Below are 16,589 nucleotides of genomic sequence, written 5' to 3' on the forward strand. Positions count from 1 at the left end.
AGCATTCACTCTCCCCACACTGGGGCTGGGTGGGCAAACCTGGAGGGCCCCGGGAGGCGGTGCCAGACAAGGAGGAGGTGACTGCCTATAGCAGCACTGGAAGAGCTGGAGCAGGCCAGACTCCTACCCATGTTACCTCTACCTCTCTACTCTGTGGGCATGTGCCCCTCAGGGGAGGAGCGGGGGGGTAGGGCAGGAGCCCCCTGGGGGGGTGCACCCCCAGCCCCAGGTGGAGGGACAGTGCTCGGCCTCTCCCTCTGCCCGCTGACCTTCACAATCCTCACAGCCAAGGGGTTTGGGTGGCATGCTGGCAGGGGCTCCAGGTGCGGGCAGGACCCACCAGGAGGTGGGTCATGTGGGGAGCAGGCGAAGGTGGAGGAAGGGGCACTGGGCACCTGGTCCCCTGGGCCACGGCATCCCTGAGCCTTTGCTTACTCAGACACTGCCCTGTGCCCTGCCCATCGTGGGGGGCAGTATGGGAGTGGGGGTCTGGGGCCTCCTGGTCCTTGCTCATCCTCTCCTCAGGCCCTGGGCACCTGCAGGAACCATGAGGCTGGCTCTCGGAGGAGCTGCCGGCACCTGGCTCCCAGGGCGCATACTCAGGGGTGGTGGGGCGTGGGAGCCGGCCACTCCTCCATCCTTCACCCAACAGTCCCAGCTATGTCCAGCCACAGATTCTTTCTGAGGAATGTCTCTATGCTCCAGACTGGCCACCACTTGGTCCCCAGAGGCTCAGGAGGGAAACAGAGTTACAGCCTGGGACTCTGGGATTAGGTGTGTGCCCACACCCACACGGGCTGTAGAGGGTCCCAAGTGTCACCTGGGGGACAGCCGGAGCTGGTTCACCTCCAGTTCACCCTGGAGCACGATCAGGGGCCCTCTGTAGTAAGGGGAGTGCAGACCACTCACACCTGAGTGAGTCATAGCCTTGTTTATTTGCAAAGTAGGCAAACCAGGTGACTCAAGTCTTCTGCTACTGGATCCCCCGGGGTACCCAGGAGCCAGTGAAGTGGGAATGCCCGCCCTTCACAACTGCTGGGAGGCCAGGACCTCAGGGTTCTCATAGCAGTGGGCCTCCTTGGCAGCGGCCTGAGGGGGGCTGCAGACCTTGCAAGGGCAGCAGCTGCTCACCAGGCGGTCCCAGGGCTCCAGAGAACGGAGCCAGATGGGGAGCCAGGCCCAGGACCTGAGGTGGCGGGGCAGCCAGGCTGGCCGGTGCCGCTGCAGGACATTGACCAGGACGATGAGGAGCAGCAGCCCCACCAGGGGTCCCCCGACTGCAGCCAGCACCGTGCTCCCTGCCAGGGAGAGCCCGAAGGCAGCCAGGGGCAGCAGCAGGAAGCTGAGCAGCAAATAGGCAATGGCCACCCAGCGGTAGTTGGCAGTCAGATCCCCGAAGCGCTTGGCCAGCGGGATGGGCAACCGCAGGACAGGCACCACATACCACAGCAGGATGCCAGCCAGATTGAAAAAGAAGTGGATGAGGGCAACCTAGAAGTCCAGAGGGCAGGCAGGGTTAGGAGCCCGGGTCCTAGGGCACACAGGTCCCCTTTGGCTACTCAGGACACCTGCTCTTCCTCCTCCGACCCATAGCCACCCCCTACCCCAACAAAAAGGATACTAAGTCGGAAGCCTGTTTGAGGTCCCTGTGTTCTCAAGGGGTCCCCTTAGAAGGGCAGATTCCAGCAGGGTATGGGTATGCTCCTCTAGTAGCGCCCCACTCCCCCCTCCACACACTTACGGGGTGGGATCCCAGTCTAGCATCCCAGTGTGCTAGCTACATCACCAGTGGCCTCCCGGACCTGCTCTCCTGTGCTGGCTTAGCTTGCCCACACCTCATGCTTAGTGACCTCACTCCTGCTTATCCACAAGTGGGCTTGGCCACCCAGCCCTGGACTCTGGCCTGGCTCCTGTGGGGAGGAGGTGCATGGCCACACGTGCAGGGAACATAGCCCACTCTGGGGGCTGCTGGCCTTGAGAAGTCGGTGTGGAAGGTGCAGTCGGAGGGCTTCCTGGAGGGGGTGGACCAGGGCCCTGCACTGAGAGGGTCTGAGTAGACAGAGAAGAGGCAAAAATCCAGGTGGGTGGTAGGGAGGGCTTGTGGGCAGAAGCCCAGCAAGATCTGGGCTTTCAGGAGCTGTGCCTGTCTGGGCATCTTGGCAGAGGCAGTGGAGGAGGGAAAGCAAAAGCAGAGCCAGGGCAGTGGACTGCAGCAAGGGTGACTTAGAGAGAGACTTAGCAGGGCTAAACGGGACTGAGTGTGGGCCACAGAGCTAGGAGACCAGAGGGAGGCATCCTGGAGGCAGAATTGTGGTCTTGGGCAAGGGCAGCTGGGAGCACCCGGCACAGGTGTGGTAGGGCTTTGGCAGGAAGATGGCATGCCGTCCAGGTAGGGACCTGTTGGGTTTAGGTGCGGGGGGGTGGGGGGGGAGGGTGCATCCGAGAGGTGGTGGGATAGGGGGGCTTGAGATCCCTTGAAGGAACACAGCACGGGGTGGGGCTGAGGACAGGGATTCCTCGAGGGAGGTTGGGCAGGGGCTTCCAGGAAGGAAGAGCGGGCACCCCGAGGCCATAGTATCCTTGAAATGACCTGGTCCCAGGGGAGGAAGAGCAGGGCTGGGGGTCCAAGAGATGTCCACAGGATCCCCAGGGTTCCAGGAGGTGGGGCTGCAGGTCTGACCTGGCAGCCAGATGTGGGTCCCAGGACAGCGAGTGCCAACCAGGCTGCAGGACTGGACAGGAGGGGGCTGAGCCCAGGGGGAAACCACAGGCCTGGGGTGGAGCGGGAAGGCCGGAGGGCAGGGAGAGGTGAGGGAGGGTGGTACCTGGAGCGCACTGAGCAGCATGTCCGCAGGACTGGCCAGGGCAGCCAGCAGGGCTGTGGTGGTGGTGCCAATGTTGGAGCCCAGGAAGAGGGGGTAGGCCCGCTCCAAGCTGATCACACCAACCCCTGCGGGAGCCGGGGGTCTCCACCAGGGCCAAGTCCTCATCCCCTGCCCCAGGGCCCTGGGGGCCCCCTCTGCACTCACCCATGAGGGGCACAATCGCCGCGGTGAAGACGCTGCTGCTCTGGAGCACGAAGGTCAGGCCGGCGCCCACGAGGATGGCCAGGTAGCCGCTGAGCCAGCTGAACGGGAAGGGGAAGTCTGCAGGGGGGGAGGGTTGGATCACCCTCTGCCCGCCCCCCTCCCCGCCTTCACCCCCAGGTCCCCAGTCTGGCCGCACCAGCGTTGATGACCTTCCTCACAGCCTGGGCGACGCGGCCGCGCAGCACAGAGTTGAGCAGCTTGACGATGAGGACGAGGCAGGTGCAGAGCAGAAGCAGGGAGGCGGCCAGCAAGATGAAGCCCACAGCCAGGTCTGTGAGCTCAGTCCCCACAAACAGGTGGTGGCCTGGGGGCGGGGCGGGGCCGGTGAGCCGGGGGCGGGGCGGGGGTGGGAGGGGTGAGCCCAGGGCGTGGCTGAGGGAGGGGCGGGGCCTCACAGGGCAGCTGCTCCACCACCGTAGAGCTGTTGCTCTCGGGGCAAGGGCCGGAGATGGTCGCTCCACAGTCGCTGCTGTTCCCCGAAGTCTGGGGAGGCAGGGCAGGCTCAGGATGGGCTCAGAGCCGGCGGCACGAGTAATTCCGCAGGTCAGAGATCGGGGGTCAGAGGCACCTCACCATCACCTCCCGGGTGCCGCACCATCGCTTAATGAGACTGCCGTTGGTGGCGTTGCCTGAAGCACTGCTTGCAATCATATCAGTGTCCAGCTGGGGGACAGAGGGATCGTGACCATGTACTGGACCCTCAGGGCTCGGTTGGGACTCTGATGCCCACAGCCCAGCCCACTATGCCCTCGGCCCTGGGCTCAGGGTAGAACCCGGGGCACTACCTCCCCCCCACTCCCACAGTGCTCGGGGTGCAAAGGGCCTCTGGAGGGCAGCAGCCTTCCTCACCTGCACGATGAGGTGTGTGAGAGGCTTTGTCAGCACCTTGAGGATGTCGGGTGCCTGACCCCCGGGCTCCAGGCTGGTGGCACCCAGAGCCAGAGCGCTGAGCCTCTCCAGCAGGGCTGTGGCGCTCTCCAGGGGCAGCAGGATCAGCACGGTGAGCCAGTTGAAGATGCTGTGTACGGCCGAGCCACCAAAGGCCCTGCCGCGTGGAGCAGAGTGGTTAGTGGCCCCGGCTGTGGCCTCGCTTGCAGCCCCTGGCCCTCCCCTCCCCCCACTCACCTCCGAAACTCATCCCGGTCCCCTGACTGTGCCATCGAGACCAGGGTGCTGGTGATGGAAGTGCCCACGTTGACGCCCATTATGATGGGCACACAGGCCTGGACAGTAAGCACTGTAGGGGTGCTGCATCAGCCTCTTGTGTTCTGCCCACCCACCACCACCAGCCCGGGATGGGAGGGAGGGCACTCACACTTGGAGGCCACCATGCTGACCACGATGGAGGAGGATGTGCTAGAGCTCTGCACGAGAACTGTGACCAGCACACCAATGACCAGTCCAGCCACAGGGTTGGACAGCACCACGTTGTCCTTAAAGATGTCTCCAGCCATTTTGCCTGTGTCCACAGGAGGTTCACTGAGGCTGTGCAGGGCTGGCTGCCCGCCCCACCCCCAGACCCTTGGGCACTCACTGCTCAGCAGCTGGAAGGCGGAGCTGAGGATGTCCAGGGAGCAGATGAAAAGATAGAGGTTGCCTAGGAGCCCACAGGCCTTGAGGAAGCCAATGACCACCCGGAGTACCCTGCCGGCCACGCTGAGCTCTGAGAACACAGGGCAGGGCTGTGCTTAGCCAGCCCTCACCCAGCCCTGCCCTGCCTGGTACCCCTCGAAGTCCTGTTCCTGTCTCCCTCCAGGGCAGGGTCTGGGTCAGCCTCCTTGTCCCCCATGGCGGGCTCTGGGTCCCTCCTCTGTTCCTTTGTAGAAAATGGCCCAGCAGACCGCCCCTAGGACCTCCCAGAAACCTAATGATCATTAGGAGGGAGGAGGAGGAGCAGAGTGGGTGGGGTGGCTCTCATCTCCAGACAGGGCAGGCAGCTGAGCTGAAGGACCAGGGCCCCTGAGGGGGTGGCCTGCTAAGTAGGTTTCTATGTAGCCTGTGAGGCAAACCTCTTCCCTTCTGTCCCTCCCCAAGGACCATCTCCACACTCAGACCCTGGGGAGTTGGAGCCCTGTTTGCCCAGTTACCCAGCACCTCCAAACCTACCTTTCCAGGATTGGCCAGTGTCCTTTGGCTGAGGGAGGTCCCAGGGGTCCATTTCCCCCTCTTCCAAGACTGGGGCAGAACCGGAGGTCCCTGCACGAGCCAAGGTGAAGTAGGGCCAAGGATACTCCCAGGTGGGGGCCAAAGGGGGTGGAGGGGCCTATGGTATAGGGGCTTGGGGCAAGAGGCAGAAACAGGGAACAGAGAGGAAGGGGGCCTCCAGCTTGTCTGGCCCTGACCAGAATCATCACAAGCCGCCCTGGGCTCTGCAGGAACCCCTCCCCACTTAAATGGGTCAATGGATCAGGGGCTGGATGGGTAGGCAGAGGGGCAGGCTGAGGCCTGCTGCCCTGGGGCTCCTGGTACCTGCATTTCCCAGACTCCGGTCCACCAGGCCAACTGTGTCCAGAGTATGGGAGGGGACCTGGCCACCCGTGAGGGAATTCGGCATGGATTTCTGGCAGGGACAGACCCAGACCCAAGCCTGGATCTGGTGGGGGGAAAGTCAGGTCAGACGTGTGTCCTCCTGCTGCCCCGCCAGGTCCTGGGGTCCTCTAACCTGAGATCTGTCTTCCCTCCCCACTCCCTGCTGGCCTTGGTGACTTCCTGTCTCCTCCATGTACAGGGGGATGGTCACAGTAACCTCAGGCAGCTGTCAGGCGAGCCCAGTCCAATTTCGGGGAGCAGAATCGAGGGGGCCCTGGCTCCCTGGCTCCCTCGCTGGTCCTGGCTGGAAGAAGACTTGGTGGGTGGCCCAGGGCACAGGGTGCTGGGTGCCGGAAGTGGTTAGGCGCTGGGAACCCAGGGAGCTTCCTATCAGGTGTCATCAGGGACACTGCAGATGGTCCCAGTTTAGACTTTGGCATTTGATACCAAACGGTGACGTTTCCCCTTGATAAGGGCCACACCCCCAGTGATGGGGGCAGGGCAAGGGGCTTGGGTGCCCCCACCCCAGCTCTCTTCAACCCTCTGGGTCTAGTCTTCTCCCCCAGTTCCCTCTCAGTCCCCAGGGTCCAGGGCCCAGGTCACCCCTCCCTTCTGATTTTCATTCTCAGCTTGGGGAGGCTTAGGGTGGGTCCTGTGCCCTGCGCCAGGAGGTCACCCAGCCCTGGTCCTGGTGTCCCCGGGCCCCCACCTGGTTCTAGAAGCTCCTACCTGTGAGGGGAGTAAGGGGGCGCCTGCGGGGAGGAGACACAGGGCGGAAGCAAGTGCCGGTCAAAGATCTGCTGGGCACACACATGACCTGCTGTTCTCTGGGCCCCATTAATGTTTACCCAGGAGCGGAGGCCCCAGAGGGGTACCTGTACAGCCCTAGGTGCTGCTATTGCCTGGGGCCAGGGCTCCAGGGCCCCAGCCCAGCCCTCTTACAGTGGGGTTTCTCCCTGGATGGGCCCTGAGCCAGGCCAGGTGTGTTGCAGGGCTGGGCTCAGGCTCTGCGTGCACGACTTCCACCAGCAGACGCTGCACACTGCCTACCTGGGGCGAGGCGGGGCAGGATGCTGGGGCTCTGGCAGCTTGGCCTGGAGGCCCCTCGGGAAGTCAGCCCCGAGTTCTGCAGACCTCACTGTGGTGGTCCCTACCCCATCAGATAGTGGGAGGGAAGCCCTTTGCACCAGGTGGGTGGGAAGGGCCTCAGCTCTGGGGTCATCCAGTTCAGATCCGGATTCAGGGCAGGGCTGGGCCCGGCAGAGCTCCCAGCAGCCTCAGCCTCAGTGCTGGGTAGTAACAGTGGAGGGTGTTGCACTTCCATCTGCAAGTTGGGCAGATGGGGTGGGGGCAGGGTGTCAGGACCCATCCCCAGGTCACAGTGCTGCCTGGCCCACTGTCCACCCTACCTGGATTGGCAGACCTAGCCCGTCCTGTCCACTCCCACAGGAGAATGATCCCAACCGGCCCATGGTTCGTGGGTGCCTCAGGGTCAGTCCCTTCCTGCTGCTCTGCTGCACATGCTCCTTCCCCTCCCCCTTGGGCCTGGTCTCCCCAGGGGGCCTGCTGGCCACAGCACCCTGGGCCAGATGCTGCCCACCAATCGCTGTATGCCTGGGGGACTTTGCCCCAGAGAAGGAGGAGGTTTCTGAGTGTCCTCTCAGCAAATTTTCTTGTCCCTCCCCATCCTGCTCCCACTGCCCAGGGCAGGCCCAGCAGTCCCTCCCAGAGGCTCCCGAGTGGCCATGTGACAACTCTTCCCTGGATGGGGATGGGGATGTTGCAACCTGAGTTGGGGGAGTGTCTGTGTCCATAGCCTCCAGCACCTGCTATGGCCCCTCTGAAGGGTCTGTGTGTGGGTCACCATGAGGCAGAAGGAAGCTGATAGCCAGGAAAAGGCTGAATGTGGGAGCAGCTCTACTGAGTGACCATGGTGGGTCCCCACCCTCTCTGGGCCTAGAGCTAGCCCCAGACAGGGCCCTCTCCTTGGGCACCTGTCATAGCAGGGACTTTGTGCCTGCAGAAGACTCTCCCGGAACAGTGCCCAACACATAGTTGGCGCTCAGTGGGCTCTGTTGAACAGATGAACTTTGCAGGTACTCTTTGCCAGCCAAGGATGGAGGAAATGGTTCTGTCTCTGCTCTGGCTCACACCTCTGGGACCTTCTATAGGGAAGAGGAGATGGGTTCCAGCATGACCAGGCACAGACTTGGCCAGGCCCTGACCTGTGGAGGCATCCTCTGGGCTGAGTTTTGGCCTGGGCTGGGCTTGCAGGTGGCTCTGACAGCAGGACCCTCACCCTGCATGTGCTCAGGCTAGCTTGAGGCCCTAGAATCCTGGCCAAGATAAGCAGGAGGCCACCCTCTTCTCCCAGAGCCTCACAGTACTGTGGGCATAGCCCCTCACTTAGACTGCAGTCTGGGGGGTCCGTGTAGGGCAGCCCGCAGGATGCTCGGTCCCCTGGCTTTGTGGGGCTGGTGGTGCCACAGTTCGAGGTTCCCAGGCGGGCACGCTGTGGGCCGCAGTCCTATGGGCAGGACTCAGACCTCAGGACTGCCAGGGGCACCCCAGCAGAGGCTCCTGCAGCCACCGCAGCAGCGCCAGGATGAGGGGAAGTGGGGCTGGGTGCCCAGGGAGGGACAGAGCCTGGTTGGCTGCTGAGTGATGGCAGTGCTGCCTTTGGGGGGTACCCGGGGCTCCTCACGGGACAGCTCCCACTCAGCCTTCACAGCCAGGAAGGCGGCCAGGTCGAGGTCCAGCATGGCCACCCCTCCACGGGGTGTGGGGGTGCTCTGGCGGCACTGGGGGCAGGGGATCCAGCGCTGCTCGTGGGCCGGAGCGTCAAGCTGCCTCACGCACGCCTGGCAGAAGGTGTGGCCACAGTAGAGTCTGCGTGGCAGGTGCCCGGTGAGGTCGTAGGCTGAGTAGCAGATGATGCAGTCTCCCCGCCGGGAGCTGGCAGCGGTCCCCTCCTCAGAGACCTGGGGACTCTCTGGCTGCAGCATCCTGCGGAAGGCATACAGGGGAGTGGCGGCCCACCTCACCTGCCTCGAGATCTACGTCGCGTGGTTGGGCTGTGACGCCGGGAGTCTGCCCCAGAGCACGGGGTCCTGGGCCTCGGCAGAGCCGGGGGTGAGGGGGTGGCCGGCGGGGCCTCAGACACCAGGGTCTGGGCACAGCCCAGGGTTCCATGGCTGCTGGCTGGCCAGCAGCCTGTCCTGCCATTTGGTCCCTCTCTATGGCCCTCCTGCTCCACTCCTCGCCCTCCCATACCCTAGCCTGCCTAAGCCCCAGGCCGCTCTTACCTGCATCCGCTCTGCCGGGCAGCTCTGCCCAGCCAGAGGATGTCCTGGGTGGAGGGGGACCCAGGGCGCCCTGCGGCTCCCACCCTGGGGCTCGCATTACTAGTCGACAGGGAGGCAGGTGGTGGCTGCGGGCAGGTGTGGGTTCCCCTTTCAGCCACAAAGCACTTGCAACTGGATCCACTAGCACCATCAACCCAGTAGGAGATAAGGCGCCCCCCACCCCCACTCCCCCTTCCCCAGGCCAGCTTCAGTAGTCCCCCTCCCAGGCCTGGCTTCACAGCTCACCTTGGTCCCTCTCCTGGCCTCGGGAGCCAGCCAGACCCACCTCCGACTCTGATAATCCCTCCACTTTGCACTAGGAAAGCCTCTGGCTTTGAACCAGGAGATGCTTCTTCAGCTCTCAGCTCAAGTGTAGCCCTCCAAGTAACCTGCCAGGACCCTCACAGGCTCAGAGGGGCGGGGGTCCTATTCTTCCAAAGCTCCCTCACAGTGCATGTGTGTGTCCACAGCACCTTCCTATTGCCTGGTCTGGGTCTGTCAGGCCCCCATTACAGGGTAGCGGCCTGCTCCACAGGGCCCCAAGGAGGTGCTCAAGCATGGGTATGGGAACCTCCATGCACACACAAGGATCACCCAGAAGCTCCCAGGGGCACACTGTGGCTATCCCTGGTCGCTCCCACTAGAGGCCGCCTCCCCCTAGCGTCTGCCTGGCTGTGGTCCCTGAGCTGGCAAGGTGATTATGACTGTGGGCACAGCAGAATGGGGTGTATCAAGAATGGTCAGGACAGATGGGATTGGCGGGGAGGGAGCCCAGAACCAGAGGGGCTCCTCCTTAGTCCTACTACCCTGCTGTCAGCAGCCTCCCTGACCAGTTGAACAAGCTTTCTGTGGCTGGCCTGGGTGGGGTCATCCTCTGGTGGAGGCAGGCCATGGGGCAGGGGCCAGGAGCATGGCACTCCTGAGTCCCTGCACAGTCAGGCCAATGACGTATCCACCCACGGCCAGAGACAGGACAGTCACCCTGGGTCAGGGGAGGGCTGGCACCAGGACCCATCCATCCTGCAGGGGCAGCTCAGTTTCCTTGTCTGGCTGTCTCTGCCTGGCCCTGGAAACGTCAGAATGCCCAGCGCAGGCCTTACTGGTCACTCCTTGCCCTGGCATTCCAGCCTCACCCCAGCAGTGAGGCAATGCCAGCCTCACGCAGCTTAGCTCCCCACACATCCCCCTAAGGCAGGCATGTTACACTGCTCAGATAAACGGGAGATCTGTCCTCCAAGGGGCAGCACTGGCCAGCTCCTTTTTCTGCTCACCTCATTCAGGAGGTCCAGGCCCTGGAGGCAGGACAGCAGATGAGCAGCATGGCATGGGGGCCACACCGCAGATGTTTAGGAATTGGGCATTTCATGAGGAACCAGAAAAACACCCCGGCTGGGGTAGGGCGGTGACTCACGGATGGGCAGGGCCTGGTCCTGGCTGCCTGGGATCCTACTCACAGAAACTTGCCAGAGCCAGTCCCACCCGCCTGGTCCTGCCAACGTGATGGTCCTCCTGGTGGCCTCTCTTGGGGCTCCACCCCCCACACCCCGGTTCTATGCGTAGCATCCTCCTACTGTCTGACCCAAGGCCTGACCTGTCTCCCCGCCCTGGCCTGAGTCCTAGGGAATGCAAGAGCTTGAACCCAGGCCTGGCTGGGTCAGGGCGGGGGACACGCTCCCACCCTCCCATCCAGCCTCTGAACGGATCTGAGAGCTGCAAGACAGAATGTCCCGAGGAGTGCCTTCCCCACCCCTGAATGTCCCACAGAGGCCGAGGCCCGTGATATGGTCCAGCCCAGGACCCTCTTCAAGGCGGCAGTGTAAAGAAGAATAACCAGAACATAGCTCACTGCTTTATTGCCTGGGCCATGGGCCTCCAGGGAGGCAAAGGGGGGTATACCCAGGGCTGCCACCACAGCAGGTGTCCCGCCTCTCTGGCAAGGTGCCGGAGCCGGGTTGTTGGCCTTCTTGCCAGGTAGCTGCTCCTGTCTGGGGTGGGAAGTGGCCAACACCCATGACAATGGTCCAGTGGCTGCCCCAAGTATGTGGGCACTGGTGTGGCTGCTGGGCTAGGAGACGATGCAGCAGCAGCTGTGGCAGCGGCAGAAGCGAGGGCAATGACAGCAAGAGCAGCAAGGACAGCAGCAGCAGTGGTGGGCGATGTCATCCCCGCGCCCCATGGGGGGCCGGCCAGCATAGGTCAGTCCTGCTGGGTGCTGCCCACTACCATAAGGGTTGCCGGGCTGCAGCCAGGCCTGTTGGCCCTGGGTCTGGGTGGCCCCCTTGGCACCCTTGGCATCCTTGCTCCCTGGGGCCTCCTCAGTGGGCTGCAGGAGCCGGGTGGGCTCTGAGGGGCAGGACCCTGCAGGTAGAGGCTGTGACTCCCAGGAAGAGGGAGCCGCCTCCAGCTGCTGCCCCAGGTCTGGCCGCAGGTGAGCCCGGGGGATGCTGACCTGGGCATACGGGTTCTTGACGACCATCTCATGTGGGTCCATGGCCCAGCCTGGCAGGGGCAGGCAGAGGAGACAATATTGGTTCAGTGGAGGGAACAGCCTTAGCCCAAGACAGTGCCCACCCCGCAAAAAGCCAGGCTGCGGAGATACCAGAGTATCCCAGGCCTGTGTGTCAATGTGTGTGTGTGTGTGTGCGCGCACACGCGTGCGCGCGCGCACACACACGCGCATGGGGCGGGGGAGCTGAGTATGAGGGCCAATGTCTCCCAGATGCCCTTCCTGCATGGCAGGACCCTGTGATGGTACTGGGAAGGGGGTGGGAGGCCGGGAGACGCAGCTGGGCTTGCCCACGGCTGAGCCCCAGTGTAGGGAAGGTCCTCAGCCCCAGACCCACCTGGAGTGGTGATGGCAGCAGTCTACCCTCTCGTCCTGTGTCCTGTGGGCCAGGTCCCAGTGCCTATGAGGCAAGCAACTGGCAGCTGCCTTTTTCCCTCCTGGGGAGGGGCGGGGCCCTGGGGCGGAGCTCCAAGATGGGGTTCCGGGGATCCCAGGAGGCCCTGGCTCTTCCAGCACAAGTGGGTGGTGGCCCCAGCAGGGGCTCCAAGGGGCCCTGACATCCTGGGTGACTCAGCCTCTAAGCATGTGGAGCCCGACGTCAGCCCTCCACAGACCTGCAGCTGGCAGGAGGGAATAGGCAAGCCTGACCTCAGCCTCAGAGGGGAGGCCTGCAGGGGGTCTGGGGAACCCTAGCCATCACTACACACCTCGGAGCCCCTGCTTTGGGGCAGAGGGCAGAGGGCCTCACTTGAAGCAACAGCCTCCAGCCAGGAGACACAGATGGTGGTGGTGGGAGCACAGGCTGCCTGGAGGTTTGCAGTTTCTTAACTGATAAAAAACGTTTGATTCACACACCTTTGCTACAACTCATCTAACAATTGGCAACGACAGGGGCTTCACTGGCTCATTTCTGAAACGGCAGTTTCCATCTCCGGTGGGCTCGGAGACAAGCTCTCCACCCCACCAGACTCTTCGTCTTTGGAATGCGCACCTATTCTCACCATCTAGCACCTGCCACGCAGGGTGGCCATGTGCTGGGTGACAACGCATGCTGGGCGCTCGGGTCTGGGCCTGGCACTGGTGATCTTCCCCCAGAGCCATCTAGGCAGTAGAGTGGGGCTGGGACCTGCACCCCCAGGATTGTCACCCCAGGGAACCCCCAGGAAGGGCGGGATCACCTCAGAGGCCATGGTGACCGGGGTGGCCCGCACGAGGCCAGTCAGACCGGTCCGGACACGAATTCTACCGATGTGGCACCGGGTGTGGAGGGGAGGGGGCCCGGGACCCGCGACTTCGCAGGTATATGACAGATGCTCATTGCGCAGGCTCAAAGAGCCCCGCCCACTGCCCCGGCAGACTCCGCCCCTTGCTGCGAGGCGGAGGCTGGCGCATGCGCGCAACACGCCTGGGGGCAGCCGGTGAGAACTTTATTCCCCAGAAGCCCCCGCGCTCGAAGGTTTCTCCAAAGACCCGGTTTGGGGTCTGCTGGCCTCGGACGGTCCAAAACTCAGCCTGGACAGCGCAGCAATGACCCGCGAGGCTCTGGCCGCGGCGGCGCGGGCTCGGGCGGGCTCGGGGAGGTGGGCCCTCGCGGGGCAGGACCTCAGGGCTAGGGGCGGGGCCTCAGGGCTAGGGGCGGGGCCTCAGGGGCGGGGCCTGATGGCTGGTTCCTTCTGAGGTGCGCGGCCCACGGGTCGGTGGGAAGTTGAGCAGAACCTGAGGCCGGGGCCAGGCCCCTAGCCCTCCCCTGGCTGGGGCTCTCTCGGTTGCTCTACCTTCACGCCAGATCCCATAAGGCCCTCGCTGCCCATCCTGCCAGGCACCCACTCACCTGCACACCCCACACCCGCTGTCTCTAAATGGCTTTGGAAACTGAGACCTTGGCACACCAGCCTGAGGTCACAGAGCTGCAAAGTTAGGCCCTCTGCCTCAGTTCACTCCTCCGGTCTGTCTTGCCCATGTCTTCTTCCTCACCAGGAATAGTGGCCTCTCTGGGCTCTGCTGCCCGGAAGGACCAGGTGCAGGTGGGCCTGGACAGAGATGGGCTGTGGCCAGACTCTTGGACACACGGTCAGGCGTAGGGCCCAGTGCTTGGTCACGGGAGTGCTAGCATGCCCCATGGTGACTGGAGCAGCTCAGGGGGTGGCACGTGCCGGCCCCTGCGGCTGAGGTCCCTGCCCACATAGTTGCCAACATGTTCTCTGCCTCTTCTCTCACCTGAGGCTCCCCCACAGGCAGAGGGTATGTTCCTGGGGGGGTTAGGGAAGCCTGGCTTGAGGAGGAAACAGAAAGGAATGGGGCCTCTCTGCTGGGTGGGGTCAGATTAGCACCAAATGTGTGACAGCAGGGCACGTGCTAACCTGATGGGATGCCGGAAAGGGTCACCCCACCCTGGGCAGGTGCCTGTTGTCATCAGTGGACTGCCCCACTGGCCTGTCCAGTTGTCTGACCATCTGCGTACCCCTCACCCCACCCATCTGTCCAGCATTCCTGTCTTTGGAGCCTTCTCCCAAGCACTGTTCCTCTTCTCTGTCTACACCTCTGATATCTTGCTTGTCCACACCTGCTCACCCTCATGTCCCCTTTGAACACAACCTGGGTGCACCTGTGAGCTGGAGGCGATCCCACTGGGGACAGAGTGGAAGGACGAGCAGAGACCCTGACTCTCTGGCGGACGTGTGGCAGTCCCCAGGAAGGGCCCTGGGAACCAGCTGTCCTGAGACCATCTCTGTGTCCCCCTTGCCTTCCTCCTGCTGGCATTGAGGCCTCGGGCTTCGAAAAGCACGATTTCCCTTCTAGAATTGGGGGTGGGGGACTTGACGTGGACCCAGGTCAGCCAGGAAGGGCTGAGGGGTCGCGGGTACCGGAAAAGGGCGTCGCGGGGGGGGGGGGGCGGGGGGGGTCCTGATCCACAAGCGGCTCGCAGGGGAGGGCAACCCCGGGAGCGGGCGGCAGACCCGCGGCGATGGAGGGGCGGCTGAGACACTGGCCCCGCCCCGCGGACCCCGCGCGGGTCCCCAGACGGGGGGTGGCGCTGCGGGCGCGGGCGGGCGCCGCGCGCACTGCGGTCCCCGCGCCTCCGCCGCAGAGCGCGCCACGCTCCGCACGCACCTGCCGCCGCGCCGCGCTGCCCAGAGCCCCGCGCCCAGCGCCCCTGGGAGCCCCGCCGCGCCGCGCCATCGCCCGAGGTCGCCGCCGGAGCCGCTGGAGCCGCTGGAGCCGCCGGAGCCGCCGGAGCCGCGGGAGCCGCCGGGCCGAGGCGCGGGCGTCGCATCCGGGCCTGCCTTTGAGACAACCTCTGCGGCGGCGGCACGGCCCGGGGACGCCAGGCTGGGGCAGGTGAGCTCGGGCGGGGCGGGGCGGGACGGCCGCGGGGTCGCCACTCGCAGCCCCTTCCTACCGGCCGGGGTTGGGCCTTGGGGGAGGAGGCTGGGTCCGGAGTCTGGTGAGGATCAGGGTCAGAGGTCGGGCGCCCCGTCTTTTGTGTAGGGTGAGGGTGGGCCCCGGGTGCTGCCCTCACGCCGTCTCTCACCTGCAGCCCGGGCCTGGTCCAGGCCTCTCTTCTGCTCCCGCTGCAGCCGCCGCCGCTGAGCCCGCGGCCTGGGGCCTCCCGCAGCCAAGGCTCAGGCTAGCTGCCTTCCCTGGGCGCCCTGTCCTGGAGCCATGGGGCCCACCTAGCCCCCGCCTGCCCGGATGTCCCTGCTCGGGGGCTGCTGACCTCAGTTGCAGGGGGAGTCCCCCCCACGCCCCCTCGCCAGCCTCAGCAGCCGGAGACCCTGGGTGAGCCCCTGGGCCAGACCTGCAGCCCAGGGCAGCCTCCCCTACCCCCCTGCCCCCGCCTCCCTCCGCCCCCCCCACCCTTCCCTCCTCCTCCTAGGACTGGACCAGAGAAGCCACTGTGGCCACTGGGGGGGGCCCTGCCCCCCCAGCTCTTGCCGGCCGCCCCCAGGAGTCCTCGGGGCGGCCGGGGTCCCTACCAGGCCTGGCAGGACCAGGATGCTGCCCCCTCTCCTCCTCCCCGGCCTCACCCAACACCCCCACCCACCCGAACACCCAGTCTGACTGGGGACAGCCGGATGCCGGCTGACCCCGGGCCCGAGGTGGGCAGTGGCTGGCCGGGCTTCCTCATGTCCTGCCTGAAGGGCCCCCATGTCATCCTCAAGATGGAGGCCATGAAGATTGTTCACCCTGAGAAGTTCCCTGAGCTGCAGGCGGCTGCCCCTTGCTTCCCACCAGCACCGCGGCCCACCCCTGCCCTGGCACCCAAACGCGCCTGGCCCTCAGACACAGAGATCATCGTCAACCAGGCATGCGGAGGGGACATGCCTGCCTTGGATGGGGCACCCCGCACTCCTCCCTTGCCGCGACGGCCCCGAAAGGGCAGTGTGGAGTTGGGCTTCCCCCGAGTGGCACCAGCGGACGAGGTCATCGTGAACCAGTATGTGGTGCGGCCTGGTCCTGCCACCTCAGGGGCCCCTGCCACGGCGGCACCAGCCTCAGGTGAGCCCCTGGAGTGCCCCACCTGCGGGCACACGTACAACGTCACCCAGCGGCGGCCCCGAGTGCTGTCCTGCCTGCACTCTGTGTGTGAGCAGTGCCTGCAGATTCTCTATGAGTCCTGCCCTAAGTACAAGTTCATCTCCTGTCCCACTTGCCGCCGCGAGACTGTGCTCTTCACGGACTATGGCCTGGCTGCACTAGCTGTCAACACGTCTATCTTGAGCCGCCTGCCACCTGAGGCACTGACTGCCCCGTCCGGTGGCCAGTGGGGGGGTGAGCCGGAGGGCAGCTGCTACCAGACCTTCCGGCAGTACTGTGGGGCCGCGTGCACCTGCCATGTGCGGAACCCGCTGTCTGCCTGCTCCATCATGTAGCACCCACCGGCTCACCACTGCCTGCCAGTCCTTGCTCGCCGCTTCTTCAGGGATCCGGCCCTGCCCTGTCGCCTGTTGACCCCTCACCCACCACAGCTTCTGGCCCCTTCCCATGTGGCATTGTCGCTGCAGCCAACTCCGCCATTAAAACTCTTTGCCAAAGTTTGCACCTTGTTCCCTGGACTGAAGCCTGAGCTTGTGGCTGAGCCGGGGGCTGCAGCCCAGACAGGGTCCAGCCTGGAGCCAC

The 16,589-nt window shown here is 64.5% G+C and overlaps 4 protein-coding genes across 11 annotated transcripts; 1 reads left to right on the forward strand and 3 right to left on the reverse strand.

Moving 5' to 3' along the window:
- Positions 1-912: 912 nt before the first annotated feature.
- SLC34A3 (solute carrier family 34 member 3) lies at positions 913-7,152 on the reverse strand. Of its 7 annotated transcripts, none has more exons than XM_038548666.1 (14): positions 7,028-7,152; positions 5,836-6,027; positions 5,559-5,682; positions 5,196-5,285; positions 4,624-4,752; positions 4,405-4,548; positions 4,215-4,326; positions 3,939-4,134; positions 3,663-3,752; positions 3,485-3,572; positions 3,226-3,393; positions 3,030-3,146; positions 2,826-2,950; positions 913-1,491 (listed from the first exon to the last, which is right to left on the reverse strand). In XM_038548666.1, the coding sequence occupies exons 3-14, from the start codon at positions 5,641-5,643 to the stop codon at positions 1,027-1,029; spliced, it is 1,809 nt and encodes a 602-aa protein (XP_038404594.1). In that variant the 5' UTR covers positions 5,644-5,682; positions 5,836-6,027; positions 7,028-7,152; the 3' UTR covers positions 913-1,026. The 7 variants fall into 7 exon arrangements, with proteins under 7 accessions (XP_038404594.1, XP_038404592.1, XP_038404591.1 ...); XM_038548664.1 differs by lacking the exon at positions 7,028-7,152 and adding an exon at positions 6,348-6,420 and having other exon boundaries at positions 5,836-5,922; XM_038548663.1 differs by lacking the exon at positions 7,028-7,152 and adding an exon at positions 6,348-6,419.
- A 190-nt stretch (positions 7,153-7,342) lies between these two features.
- On the reverse strand, positions 7,343-8,886 carry RNF224 (ring finger protein 224). Its single transcript, XM_038548668.1, has one exon. It carries the CDS (start codon positions 8,621-8,623, stop codon positions 8,159-8,161), a length of 465 nt encoding a protein of 154 aa, XP_038404596.1. The 5' UTR covers positions 8,624-8,886; the 3' UTR covers positions 7,343-8,158.
- A 1,903-nt stretch (positions 8,887-10,789) lies between these two features.
- CYSRT1 (cysteine rich tail 1) lies at positions 10,790-12,785 on the reverse strand. The gene is made up of 3 exons (XM_038548669.1): positions 12,647-12,785; positions 11,806-11,868; positions 10,790-11,461 (listed from the first exon to the last, which is right to left on the reverse strand). Exon 3 carries the CDS (start codon positions 11,451-11,453, stop codon positions 11,028-11,030), a length of 426 nt encoding a protein of 141 aa, XP_038404597.1. The 5' UTR covers positions 11,454-11,461; positions 11,806-11,868; positions 12,647-12,785; the 3' UTR covers positions 10,790-11,027.
- Positions 12,786-14,675: 1,890 nt separating this feature from the next.
- Positions 14,676-16,509, forward strand: RNF208 (ring finger protein 208). 2 transcript variants are annotated; one of them, XM_038548677.1, is made up of 3 exons: positions 14,676-14,807; positions 15,007-15,248; positions 15,632-16,509. In XM_038548677.1, exon 3 carries the CDS (start codon positions 15,632-15,634, stop codon positions 16,340-16,342), a length of 711 nt encoding a protein of 236 aa, XP_038404605.1. In that variant the 5' UTR covers positions 14,676-14,807; positions 15,007-15,248; the 3' UTR covers positions 16,343-16,509. The 2 variants fall into 2 exon arrangements, with proteins under 2 accessions (XP_038404605.1, XP_038404604.1); XM_038548676.1 differs by lacking the exons at positions 14,676-14,807; positions 15,007-15,248 and having other exon boundaries at positions 15,337-16,509.
- The last annotated feature ends 80 nt before the right edge of the window (positions 16,510-16,589 follow it).

This window comes from Canis lupus, chromosome 9 (genome assembly GCF_011100685.1).
Source record: "Canis lupus familiaris isolate Mischka breed German Shepherd chromosome 9, alternate assembly UU_Cfam_GSD_1.0, whole genome shotgun sequence".
NCBI lineage: Eukaryota > Metazoa > Chordata > Mammalia > Carnivora > Canidae > Canis > Canis lupus.